The following is a 14,258-nucleotide window of genomic DNA, read 5'->3' as shown; positions in this document are numbered from 1 at the left end:
CCATGATTTTACAAATGCTTAGGGCAAAGGCTTTTATTTAGGATCTCTGAAATGCCTTCTAATATTCTATTTTGAGGTAGAAATGCAGTTATATGCTAGGGTAACATTTCTATATCTATACAGGATTTACCTACAGCCAGAGCTCCGTAGGTGAATTCCTGTCCGATTCTTTGTGTTATTCCATTACTGACACCTAGTGGGAAACTTACAGATTTTTACATAGGAAATGCAACACAGGAAATGATTTGTTATTTACATCAGTCTGTGAGCAAATAAAGCTTGCAGTCTCATGCGCGCACACACTAGGGGCATAAAGGGAATTTCCCCAGAAGGTCATTATCCTACCAGCAGGTTATTGAACTGTGGCAGATCCATGGAAATGCAGTGAGACCATATGACTGGTGTCAGACTAGCTACATCACTTATGCTTAATATAGCCCCTCTGCTTATCTCAGGCATATTTGGAATATGATAGGAATTCACCTCTTCAAACACCCCGTGAAATGGAATTTTAATGCTTAATCTGTAAAGAAGAATCTGCCTACTGATTATCTAATGCTGGGTTTGATTTACATAGCATTGTTTAAAGCCCACACTAAGCATTTGCATTACGTAATGTGCCTTAGACAAGCAGGCTGCTGTATGTAATGCTACAAAAACTTTTTTTTTTTTTTAAACAGTTTTCCCCTATTGAAAACAACTGACTTTGAGCCCAACACTATTTATTGGTATTATGCTAAACTTGAGTGTAACAAAGAAGAGGTATAAAACAGAATCTAAATGCTTGTCTGTATCTATCCTATTGCAACCAACCAGTTGTATTTTGTCCTATTGACTTCCCCCTAGCTACACCCCAACACTACCCAACCCCAACAGAGCACTGACTCTAGGATAAGTAATAGCTTTCTAACCCTGCTCACTTTCCCATTCATATTGTCCATGGATAAAGGAAGAATATGACGGATCCTGACTTTGTTTTTACTAATCTTCTCGTACTATTTTTTTTTTTTTTTTTTTTTTTTGTAGTCAATACTAGTCCTGGTTGCAGGTTAAAATATTTTTTATAAAATGGCAGTCTTGCTGAATGGCACTGTTAAACCGATGTTAAAAAGAAAGTTTAAACCCTAGCCCTGGAACCCATAGTAGCTAGGGCATATTTGGCTTTTTTGGGTATAAGTCAGGTTCACATTTTGTTTCCACCCATCCCTTGTGGCCCAACAATGGGAAAGACTCAATTAGTTCCCCCTGTTTCTGTTGACTACAACTTTCTTGACACAACCGTGACGTCTTCTCTTGATGCAACTGCAACTTTTCCTTACTCGTCGAATTTTTTTGGAGGTGAATTTTGTGCCCATTACGGAAAAAACTCTGCCAATGGCGAAATGCGGAATTTTGCTGTAAATCCATGCCTCTCACCCATCACTAGTGCGATTGAGTGCTGCACCAGAAAAGGGCCTACCTGACGGCTATGGGGCAAAGCAAGCAACTTTGTAAAGAAGTTAGCAGTATTTCCAACAGATTTGATTTAGTATTAACCTCACTGCCATACACACAGTGATAGAAGTTAAAAGATACAATTTGGGAGTGACTACCCTTTGCCATGGTACCCCCGTTTCTAGAGCTGGGGCTTGTGTGAATGCTGGGCAGGCAAGCAGTGGACGTGTCGTGCAGATGTGACTATGTATGGGCGCTTTCCTGTTGGCCCCTGACTTTGTTGATAAGATGGTAAGGATGGCACGGTGCTGGCTCATCACAAGGAATGCATCTCATGGGTGTGTGGGGGGGGGGAAATCATGTGAATCTTGTTTCCATGCATGACTGCTCGACTTGTGATCCTCAGATGATAAGTGAGAGATTATTCCTGTTATATGCCACTGTGTAATCTTTCTGTTTCTTTACCTGTTCTTTCTCTCTTTTTTCCCCTCTTTTTCTTGCTTTTGCCCTGGTTCTGCTCCGAAGCTGTTCCAACCTATGGCCCATATGGTAGGTATGGCTCTGTCTGCTTATGCTTCTCAGCTTATGTTCACAAGCTACTCTTTCTTTTACTGTGTGAAAACCTGGTAGGTATGTCACTGTGCGGTCATTTTATCAATGACCAGCTATTATAACTAAATGCTTACATGCCTTGATATACTTATACCTGACTTCTTCTTATTGAGAAATGTTTCATATTCCACAATTAAGACAATGCTTGAAGCAAAAGATTTATCATTGCTAGAAGAGCGATAATGGCTAGGGGGCACTTAACTGAAACCATGGCCAGACTGGCAATCTGTGGGTTCTGGAAAATGCCAGAGGGGCTGCTGTAAGATGCCATAGTCACTGTTTGGGTCAGGGGGGTCTATTTGGGCCTATTTTGAATCCTAGTCCTGGTCTTTTTGTGCCCCAGCATTGATACTTATTAACCCTAACTAAGGAACATCCTTACTGCGTCTGTTATTAAGATGTCATCGCCTGTTGGCGATATTGGGCTAATTCAAAATAAAATAGTGGGCATAGGCGCTATCGGACCAAAGACTGCATCAATTAGCCGATATGGTCCCTGATCCCATTGAAAATCATACCTGCCCGATCGAGATCTGCCCAATTTTAGGACCACCAGGGGGTGTACATACACAGGCAGATAAGCTGCCGAATTGGTGTTAAGGACTCAAATCAGCAGCTGAAATCTGACCCCAACAGCTCCCCCATTTCTTTTTCTGCTAATTCACTGCACATTTTTTAGGGCAGCTGTCACTTTCCAGAGCTTAGGGACTGACTCACAATAGACATTATTACTGTAATTGAGCTGCTGAACCTCTAGGCTAGAACAGTGAGGTTAATATATAGAATACAGCATGTATAGCCATATGCTTTTTAGGCTTTTAAACCTACACCAAGATTCCCACATATAAGTATGGGCAGCCCTCCAGTTGATGTGAAATTGCAACTCCTAATTAAAGGCCAATAGAAATTACACCTGATGCCAATGTATAGTGAAGAAAGATAAAAATATAGAAAGGCCAACCCTAATTGTGACGCTGACAAGGCGTGGCATTACTTGGGGTTTTTGTTGCATGTTTGGCTTCAGACTTGACAGGATTTGTATTGTTTAAACTTTCCCACATCAAGGTAAAAATAGAAATGGCACTGACTTCATTTTCCATGACCACAATATCACGAGAGTTTAAGATGCTGCAAATAATACGGCAGCCTCCTACTATTTTCAGCCTTACTGCTTGGAATAGAACCATTTTCTGCGTAGGATTGTTTTCCCTTTTCCCCTATATCCCAGCTTGGCTCTGTGGCACATAGGAAAGAGCCTTACTCCATAATCACTCTCTTCCTAAAACTGGAAATTATTTTCTTGGGCATAAGAAGTGCATTATTAAAGTAGTAAGGGTGCTTCTATCCTTTTTTCTGTCAATGAGACATTACACAGCGCAGCTATTGATTACATATAACATTTGTTTTAGTGTGTGTGTATCGTCCTACCTCTGAGTGTTGCTTACAGACATTGGTGGGAACAGCTCTGCATTAGTTAAATGTCTGGTTTGGATTAAAAGGAGCAGTAATGCCAAGAAATGACAGGGCTGTGTATCCATGTATGTATTACATATGTTATGTTCTTGCTTCAGAGGCTTTAATAATATTAGATGGATCTTATATGGGTGGTACCAAAGCAACCAGAAAGTTACGTGTTTTAGGCAACTAATTAAACATGAATTTTCAAGTAAAACTCCTATATTCTTGCACAGGCCGCTGCGCCCCAATGAAGAGCATCTCGAGCAGCTTGAAAGAGACCATGAATCCCCATGACATTGTCCAGGATGCCATCCACAACTTCTCTCCAGCATACCAGCAGTACACCCAGCAATCCACTCTAGAACAAGGCTCGAGCTGGCGCAATGGACAGATCATCTCCCGATCACAGAGTGTATCAGGGGCTCGGGACACAGAGAAGACTTTGCTTCTGAGTTCTGATGATGAGTTCTGACAAGAAAGATGGGACAAACTGACTCCTGACTGAAAGAAACAGCCAACCAACCATCTGTAGCTCTGAAGGAATTGTCTCATTTACTTTATCCCTCTTGGATGGACTTCCAGTAACTGTGAATAACAGGAGTTCTATGAATCTTTGGTTGTGTAGCTTGGCTGCGGAGAGGTTCTCTTCTGTGCACTGCTTGTTGCACTGTGTTCCCAGCAGTGGTGAATCTTGCTTTTATTTATGTTCTTTTAACCTTTTTACCTGCAGTTTTACCCCCCCCCCAAGTACATTTTAAACCCTCAGTTCACTCTTTTCAGTAGGATATCTAAGATAAAAGTTTGATGGTTGTATGGCAGGGCAAAGCATCATTCCTGTGTTCTGTCAAAGCCATAAATACGCTATGTAGGGGTTGTGACTATGTCTAATTGCCTGAACACAGTACTTTAATATGATCTGAAAAACTAAACATACAAACTGAGACCACAGCAGTTAGATTGTTAGACCAGTTCAATTGTCTTGCTTTATCAGCTATATATAATGGGTAATGTGTTCTGTGTTGTGCCCTGCAGTTATAAGGGGATGCCCCACAGGAAGGTTCAGGACCAATTTTCTTGCCAGCAATTAGTTATATCTCCCTCTAACAGTGAGGGGAAAAGGCTTAAAATATTTAGTCTGACATCTGATTACTTAATTACTAGTCTGTGAAGCCTTTTAAGGAGGACTTTAACAGCGAGAGTGTCTGCAGTCGTTGCTTGTCCTTAGGTACCCACCGAAGCATGACCGCTGGCAGCAGAAAACAGTAGCAGCTTAAAGGAAAATAAAAGCACATAGTATTTCCAGAGAGTCCCCCCACCCTGCAAAATCTGTCTCATTTTCCTTACCTGCTGGTAAAAGCAGAGTAATGCAGCTGGGTTTTGTGGCGCCTTGCTTCCTTAATTTGATGATTAACCACGCATTGCACCCCAGCTTGTGCTGCACTGCAGTTTCCAACAGTGCTGGGAACCGAGGCTGTACATGTTGAGGATCACTGGCTCAATAGCATTGCCTGATTTCTTTGACATTGAATACTCTTATCCTGCTGTTCTTATTTCTTTTCACACTAAAGTTTGGAAACACCTGAGTTATAACTATCCGTTAACCAATAACCACTGAATTGGTTCCCTTCTCCATGTCTGTGAGAGAATTGTGTTTCACAGCCTCTTGCACTAGTCAGTCATGGGTTAGCAACAGTACGACCTATCAAACTAAAGACTGCACATAAGATTGCTTACCTTTTAATCTGATACAAATGCCAACTGCTTTAGTAGCTTTGCTTCCTGTTTTGTTCTCAGGGAAAATTCCTTTGTGCGTAATGCTCATACCATACATAGCCCTAAGAATTATGGCAGGATTTTGGCATACATAGCCCTAAACCCGCGTGCCTTGCACTGTCATTAGGACTGTGTGTGTTGCTTTGAGAAGCTATTCTGCTTAGCAAGGTTATTTTCAGGCCACTCTTGATTTCCTGCTTAATACATTACCGCTCTGTCTGGAGGTATCCGGAAAATGTGCCGTCAGCAGGGGACGGAGAGATCTGAGCTGCTCATGGCTAAAAGAAATTGGCGGACGTAAGGCACAGTGCCAGGGGTTCATCATTGCCCGTGGTGCAGGCGTTCAACAGTCTTCCTAACACTCACTTTTTACTGAAAAATTGTATATTTATTATAAAAATGTGCATAGAGATAATGAATTGTTATCCTGCTTCACTCCCCCCTCTGTACTTAGCGAGACAGTATGCACCCCTTTTTAACATGAGCTCAATGAGTAGGACTTACATTTTGCCTATTGTTTTAATTAAGTAATATCTGTGGATTTTGTCCTATTTGCCACTAACTAAGAACACTAAACCAGTTTTATGTTAGCACTTCCTGTCACTTCTTGGTTCTGCTGAGAGGAGGGAAAGCTGAAAAAATTGCTAGCCCACTGATAAGCCCTCTGATAATGAGTTGCTCAGAAGCTACTGCTGCACAAGGCGTTTTCTCAGCCTGTGTATAAGCGCAATAGACCACCCCTCTGCTCCAATCTACTTGATGGTGTGTCTGGGGGAGATAAGGAACTGTTTATAAAGGGAGGGAGAAGTTCAGTGAACCAAAATTCATTTTGTTATTATTTTTTTCAATTACAAAGAAGAAACCTTTTTTTGTTGTTAATTAAAAGAATAGGCAGAATGCATTTGTTTACTGGGCTCATATGTAGCAAAGGTGCTACAGGCTACACTACATGCCAGAAACGCTTCAGCGCAATGTGCTGTTGGATTTTTACTTCACAGGAGAGGTACAATAAAGTAGGTTTATTTTTATGAATATCTGTAGATAAAGTTTTTCTTTGAAGGTTCATTCAAGTCAATGGCAGAAACAAGTAACTCATTCCATTACCTGCCCCAGCAAGTGGGTGTATAAGCCCATAGTGGTGTTTAAGCTTCTGCCTTTTTGTTGAGATTAAATTGCATTGTGGGGCATCTCAGGAGTTGTATCGCTAGGCTGCTCTGCTTTTCTTTAAGAGAACTGGAAAACGTGAGAAACATGGTCATCTTGTGACCCAACTTAGGTGCAATATTAGATGAGTGGGAGGATGTTGAACATTTGTGTGGGAAAATTTTTTTTTTTTGTCTTTCCCGAAAAAAAAAAATATATTCTATTAATGGAATAACTGTGTTGTCTTTAATTCTTTATTCTACAAACACACCCTCGGACACTTGCCTATATTTATGAAAGAGTGACAGTGTGTGTGCTGAATAGATCTCTGGAATGTTACTATTGCTATAATAAATATGTACCTTGACTTTCATTTAAGGATAGCTTCTCCGAATGGGGTGAATGCAGCGTTCTCATGACTGCCTCTTTGATGTGCAGCACAGGAGGAAATAACACCCCAGTTAGTATTATTATTATTATTATTAGACAGCAAGTTGCATTTGCTTACAATGCCCTGTGTTTAAGCAGGGTGTATCTCTGAGTTAATTTCATTTAACAGTAATCAGCAATGAGCACAGGGGCTGGTATCGCTTACTCAGCTACTTTGGCTCGGGTCACATGGGCAACTAGATTACCCAGCATGGTCGTGCCTGATGTGGCTAGCTTATCTTATGTACCTTGCTCTGGTTTGGAGTTAGCTATAGGCACAACACTATAGGCTTCATTAGTGCAAAAAAATGGGTGCAAAGCAGGCTGAGATTTAGCGCTTTGCCTTTCTGCATGCATTGCTCCCAGTGTTCTGCTGTACTTTGTTCACAAGCACTAAAGGGGGGGGGGGGGGGGGGGGGGGGGTCATTGTGCAACCAGAGCAGGAATAAATGACCTCTAAAAAGTGGATGGCGATGGGGGGGAGCCCCTGCACCATCACTGGTGACTGTACTGTTATCCTTGCAGCACCAACTGCACTTCTGTAACTCCGTTCACATTTGACTGGTTGTCGGTTTGTGGGCCTGTCTGAGGGACTCATATATGGGCCGACAAGATGCCGACTCAGACCATCAGCACTTTTAGCAACCTGTATTTGGCCACCTTTAGGGAATACAAGTACAAGCTACTTGTCGTGGCTGCAAAATAGACAATACTGATAATGTCTGCATGTGAGTTTTAGCAGAGACAGTTCTTAGTATTGTATATGACGGTAATTCCTGGCTTTTGTAGCCACAAGTAGCACCGTGTGTCATAGCCCTTATATGGACAAACATTCCAGCAGAATGGAGTACAGTTACAATTGCATAATGTTAGGAGACAATAGGATAAGGGCCCTCCTCACAAAAGCTTGCAGACTAAGGAACCAACATGCCAGTGCCCAACTTTATAAATAACAGCTGCCATAGTTACACATTTGCACACTTTATAGGGAAGGAATTTTTTTACTTTGCATTCTATGGTACATGGGGTTTCGTAAGGTGTACTTTCCCAGGTTTGGTTGGCTAGTTGCTAGGGTAATTATGCTGTGGCAACCAGAGAACAGTTTACATTACCAGCCCAAAAGCTGCAGAACAAAAAGTAAGCTTTTTTTTTTTTTTTTTTTATAAGTTAACTAACAAGAAATTGACTTAGACTATTCCTGCCTACATATTAAAAGGTTATTTTACAATAAATTACCCAATAAAACTTAAAACATTTCTAACTCTCATAAATTCTTGATTTTAATTTATTATAAGAACCACAAGTTACTCTATATTACAGAACACTCCTCCAAATAACGTTACATTTTATATGGGCTGCTAATGGAACTTGCTTCTCTAAAGCATTCTTGCTAGGCCTGATTAATGGCACGCCATCTAGTGGACAGAAAATGCATTTATCTGATGAGATCTGATGCTCTTCTACCAAGGTAAGAAATCTTGTTACTATCCCTGGTTCATGTAGCACTGACATGTTACACAGCACTGTACAGGGATGAAAGAAATCACTTCCTGTCCCAGGGGAGCTTACAAGGTCCCTATCACATACACAGTGAGGGCAGATTATCAGAAGCCAATTATCCTGCCTGGCAGTTGTTGGACTGTAGGAAAACCCCACACAGACATGGGACAGTTCTTCCCTTATTAGATATACAATTAAATAGAGGAAAACACAAATACTCCCCTATATCCATGTCATGATTTTGTAAAACCTTTGGCCTATATGGACATTAAAGATGGACTTTAATATTGCAAGTTGTGTGCACTAATCACCGTTTACTGTGGGAAATTGTGAGGCTGTAGATGCTTTAGTTACCCCGGTCTCCTTTCACCATATGGAGAACACCGGCCAGTTAATATGGGCTGAACATAGGACAAAAAAGGCGCCATTGGACGGATTGCCTTGGCCCCCCAGTCCCCTTCCCTCCAGGAGACCCTCTGTCACCAGCAGCAGTCCCTCCGTAAAAAAACAAACGTACTTGACTAGTGCAACAGGGGTGAAGCCCCTGCCTGCGCTCTACTCATAACAAGAGCATGGTCCCCCTAGGAATACCACTGTATCAGCAACAATACTCATCTTATGCCAATGCATGAATGTACCTATTTTTCTTTTCTAGTTGTTGTTTAATAAAAAACTTTAAAAAAAAAAAAACATATATATATATATATATAGGCTGAACATACTGTATACTGCCAATCATTAGCAGCTGGATTTATTAAGCCTTCATTGCACTTAAATGTAACATCTCTTTCAAGGAAGAAGTTCTTAAAGGAGACATATTGGATAAATGGGAAAAACCCTAATTTTGTAGGCAATTATGAATAATATCCGGTGCTGGTTTCCCTTTGGGCTAAACATTAACCTTATCTGTAACAATGGCCCCTTTACTGGAGCTCCCTATAGATCCCATCACTTCTCTGTCTGAGTTTGAAATGAAGGGTGGGCGTGTCCTAACGGTCCCTGCCAGAAGCACAGTAGGAGGGGGAGAGCCAATCACAGCCCTGCACTCACACAAGCACAGACAGGCTTCAGTTCCCTATCAGGTCAGCCTAGCTGCTGATTGGTTCCTATCCTACAGTGCAGGGTACGGAGGGCCGCCGGCTCCCCAGCTCATCCAGAGAATTCAGCCAGCAGGAAGTGTCACAGATGGGCGGGGCTAGTGGGGTTTTTGTGGAATTTCTCAATAAATCAGTCAGAAACACAACTTTTTTAAGCACAATCCTTCTATATCTAGAGGAGAATAATTCTCTGGTACATTCATAATTTTTATAGGATATGTCTCCTTTAAGCAGTTGCTGAACTATAAGTCCGCTTCTTAGCTTCAATGCTCACGAAGCAAACAACCAGTGATGAGTTTATATTACAGGCTGAAGAGATGGAATCAATTATATTGCTTGGCATGTAGTGACTGCTAACCCTGTGATTGGTTCAAAAAGCCACTAGCTTATTTCCCTCTAGAATCCAGTAACACAAACAGTATAATATTTCTCTGAAATCAGGGTGAGGATACCGGACCCTAGGCATGCCTTCACACCAAGGTGGCTGTCCCCATAATGAAGACACTATGCGGGGGTTCCCTCTCCCTGCAGTATTCTCCCAGTCACTTCTGGTTTTGTCATCATGCCCAGGTCCAGGCTGACCAATACCAGAGGGGCTGCAGGGGGGTTGTTTGGGCCTCTTTGCGACTTAAATATCAGGGCCTATTTAGAAATAAGAGTCCAGACAGGTTCATCCTCTTTCGGGAGTGCCAGTCTTCACCAAAGGGATGGTTGTGATACTGGTCTTCAGAAGGCAGTGAGAGTTGATCCCCTCCTACCTAGACAACCAAATGATAAAGACAGACTTTCATGAGCAGACACAATGCAGTGTGCCCTGCTGTCGCTATGTGTTAGATTGCCTCAGTTGGTTATAGATCTATCTTTATAAATATCCCTGGTTAATTCCATATATTTTATAGGTGTGTGACAATACCTTACTGCTGATCATGTGACACAATCAACACACGTGATACCCCGAGGGACCTGCTGCCACTATGATAAGTCTAATGCCCTAGGGCGAGTGCCCAGTGCAGATAACAAACCCAAATTGATTAAGCAAATTAGGACTTGTTAGGACAGTTGATTATTTTCGAGCTTTGAAAGGTTTGCTCTGTGGCACAGCCTTTCCTGCGGCTAACGTGCGAGTGGCTGCCAGGCCGAGCTGGTTTCACTTCTGTCACAGGTGTGTGAGGGGAGAGGAACTCAATCACTGTGATATAGCAACTTCACCCATTAATGTCACTTTCCATCGTCTGTGGGATTCCATGTTTCTCCTCTTGCTTTCAGAAAGAGGAAATAACTGTTACAATGAAAATGGAAGTGAGACATTTGCGACCAACCGATGCTACTTTATTAATAATCACGAGTAACAGAAAGGAAATTTGTCTATGAATGTGCTGTTGGGGTGGGGGATGGAGGTTGTTTGCTTCTGCGATTTGGAGATAGATTTTATTAAGTGGCAATAATTACTAGTTGGTGGTTACCTGTGTGTAGCCCTATGGTGGCCCTAACTGGCACTGTTCTTCCTACAGAATCAATTTGGTATTCAGCGAGATCTTTGTATGGTATCTGGCTAAATCCAATGTTCCCTTTAAGTCATGTGCTCATGAGTGTGCAGAAAAAATCCCCATCACACAACAAATTGTGGCTTTCAAAACAGTTTAGTGCTTATTCTGTCCCACCCACCTATCTGCATTCATAGTTTTTAAAACTGTGCACCTGGTACAAAATGATGTTTTTGCATATGTGGCCAAAAAGAAATTCGACTTACATTAGCCAGTTCCAAAAATAATGGATTAGGTGCATCCCTAAGTCACACACATAATAAGGTCCTAGTTTTAAATGGGCAGTTCGGCAGTAGTGGTACCCCAACATTACAAGGTAACAAGAACAGTAACTCTGTGGGCACCCATACTTAATAATAATTCCGTCACCTCAATGTGAAATATTTCATTCAAAACCTGTTTTGTTTTTTTTTTCTCCTAAAAATTGTTTCCTATCTGTCTGTGTGAAGAGAAGGTTCTCATTCATCCATGTCATGGTATACAGTGGTTCCCCAATGTTTGTGAACCCTTTAAAATGTTCCATATTTTTATCTGAATGTGGCCCAAATCATCTGATTTTTAAACAACTCCTAAAAGTAGATGAAGAAAACCTAGCTAAAAAAAAGAGACAAATGATTATATTTGGTCATGTATTTATTGAAAAAAAAAATTATCTAATAACACATCTGCGTGTGGAAAAAGTAATTGAATCCTTAGGGTTATCATATAAGTTAAAGGTGAAATCAGAGTCTGGTGCTTTCAGTAAATTGGATCAGGTGTGAGTGAGAGACCCGGTTTTATTTAAAGAATGGGGATCCAGCAAAGCCTGATCACACATACAAGATATTTGTGGATGAATGATTTGTGGACAGATGAAGCCAAAATAGAACTTTTGGTTTAAATGAGGAGCATTAAATTTGGAGAAAAAAAACCCCACTGCATTCCAACATAAGGACCTTTTCGCATCTGTGAAACATGGCGGTGGGAGGGTTCTGGTTTGGGCCTGTTTTGTTGCATCTGGGCCTGGATGCCTTGCCATCAATGATGGAACAGGGCTGTGGAGTCGGAGGCAATTTTGGGTATCTGGAGCAAGTTTAAATGTCCCAATTCACAAACAGTCAAGCGTTGAGTGACCATGAAGCATGCTTTTCATTGACTGTATGCTTCACTAAATGGGACGTAACGCACAGTTACGGTGCGGCAGCTCCACTGCGTCGTGTTCCTCTGTTACAGGGAAAACAATGCCCAATGGGAACCTAGCCTAACTCTCACTGATAACTAATTGATAACTAATGCATAAACAAACACGTTGAGTGACCATGAAGCATGCTTTTCATTGACTGTATGAATGTATAAAATACATTAGCATATTAAAAACAGAGGAGTCGGAGTCGTGGTCGGAAGTATCAGAAACTGAGGAGTCGGAGAATTTATCTACCGACTCCACAGCCCTGTGATGGAACAACGAATTCTGAAATATACCAGAGAATTCTAAAGGAAAATGCCAAGGCAGCTGTTTGTGTATCTGTATCTATAGAATGGGCTTGCTGTGTTATCTCTTCAAGACATTTCACTAGTCATCTGACTGGTGAAACATCTTGTAGAAACATCTTTCTGGAGTTGAATATCCTTGTTGTATTAGCATGATTTAAGCTACAAAGGGTTATTTAACCATCCAAGGAGGGGGGTGCAACATATATTGTCTACACTACAACATACAATGCTGTTTTGGCACCTTTCCCTGGATGTCGGAATAATTCAGATAAGATGTTAATTTTAGCTGGCACCACTGCACAAAGGAAGCCTTGGATGGGTGACGTAATTGTGTGGCACCCACAAGTGTAGCTGATTCATTGCACATAGAGTAAAATTATGCAAGGCGATGGTGCTGTACCAGAGTAGCTTGGAGCAAGTATATCACTACTAGCACAAAGGGAGTGCCTGAGGGGTACACTGGGAGCCCAATTACTGGTTATACACAGTGTTCCAGGCATGAGATAGAGGCATTGCCGCTGAGTAGCACTCTATATTTAGGTCTCAGCCTAAGGGAGTGTGAATGAATCAGCGAGCATACACCTGAAGGTCAGGTAAAAGGAGTGTCTGACCTGTAGGAGTGTGGTGTATTCTGGCCTCAGGCTGGAAAGTATGATTCTCGAGTCTGAAGTTATCTCACCTCAAACCAAAGTATGCTGTGCCAGGGCTTGATTGCGTTAATATCATTCCAGTGAGCATACTGTGCAGTCCTTGATAATTTGACTCTCTCTAACCCTGTCACCCAAAATAACAGGTCTGGCACACACTGTCAAAAACTTGCACTCATATCCTTATCATTCTGCTCCATTGAAATACATAGGAAATGTCACCATAACATGGTACATAGAAATAAATATGTTATAGAAATCTTACCACTAAATAAATGGGGGTCTGGCATGCACCAATAATGATATAGTTTAGCCAGAAATGTTATATTGAATATAAATAAAAATAATCACACACCCACAAACCTGGTAGTAGCAGGAAGGCAGCTGAGCATGTATCCAGCAGATCACTAGGACTAGGAGAGGCAGCACAGTAGATTGTGTATGTGTTAGAGTATCTGTCAGCATTGGCAGCCAACTGAGTCCTGATCTCATAGCTTGGCACAAAGTGCCAGGCATTCAGCATGCAGCTATGCACTTCCATCATATTCTGCTTTGCAGCCAGCAGATTCATTTAATGTGTCCTTGTCCAGCAGACATGGCTACTTCAGATGACTGTAAATGATGAAATATCCAAAGTACAATCAATTCAATTAGTTACACATGCCCTGCATGCCAAAAGCCAGTGACTGCCCCAAATTACTAGTGTACTAAATAGGGCCCTTACGTTATAATGGGGGAAAAGGCTGGCTAGTTTAGTTGTTATGATTGCTAGAAAGGTCTAGCTGGGAATTTATGTTATATAGCCAGTATACCCTCAAACCTATAAATAGTATTACAACAGATTTATAAAGCCACCACATTCCTATATTAACACTGATACATAGATTTATAATGCCTCTGAATAAGCTATAAAAACCTAAGGAGGAAATAAGCATCAGTATAATTCCAGTATACAAATGCACAGAAAAAAAAATTAGTTATTCTGTATTAGCCCTTTAACCCTTTGCCTGCCAATGACGTAAGTCCTGAGCAAGCAAAGTGACAGCCTGCCAACAGTGTAGCACATACATTTCTGAATTTAAGGTTACGCTATGGGAAAAGTGATTCAGGTGGCAGTTAAAACAACAATTATAAGAAAAACACAGACC

At 41.4% G+C, this 14,258-nt stretch overlaps 1 protein-coding gene across 2 annotated transcripts in view; it reads left to right on the top strand.

The window, feature by feature from the left end:
- Positions 1 to 6,653, top strand: part of tmem184b (transmembrane protein 184B) — a 42,389-nt gene extending 35,736 nt beyond the window's left edge. The window contains 2 exon segments of one of the 2 annotated variants that reach the window (NM_001045672.2): positions 1,960 to 1,983; positions 3,738 to 6,653. In NM_001045672.2, coding sequence (NP_001039137.2) covers positions 1,960 to 1,983; positions 3,738 to 3,976 — 263 coding nt within the window. In that variant the 3' untranslated portion in view covers positions 3,977 to 6,653. 2 annotated transcript variants of the gene reach the window in all.
- The last annotated feature ends 7,605 nt before the right edge of the window (positions 6,654 to 14,258 follow it).

Source organism: Xenopus tropicalis, chromosome 4 (genome assembly GCF_000004195.4).
Source record: "Xenopus tropicalis strain Nigerian chromosome 4, UCB_Xtro_10.0, whole genome shotgun sequence".
NCBI lineage: Eukaryota > Metazoa > Chordata > Amphibia > Anura > Pipidae > Xenopus > Xenopus tropicalis.
The sequence above is the reverse complement of the archived record's forward strand: the minus strand, read 5'-3'. Positions and strand labels throughout refer to the sequence as shown.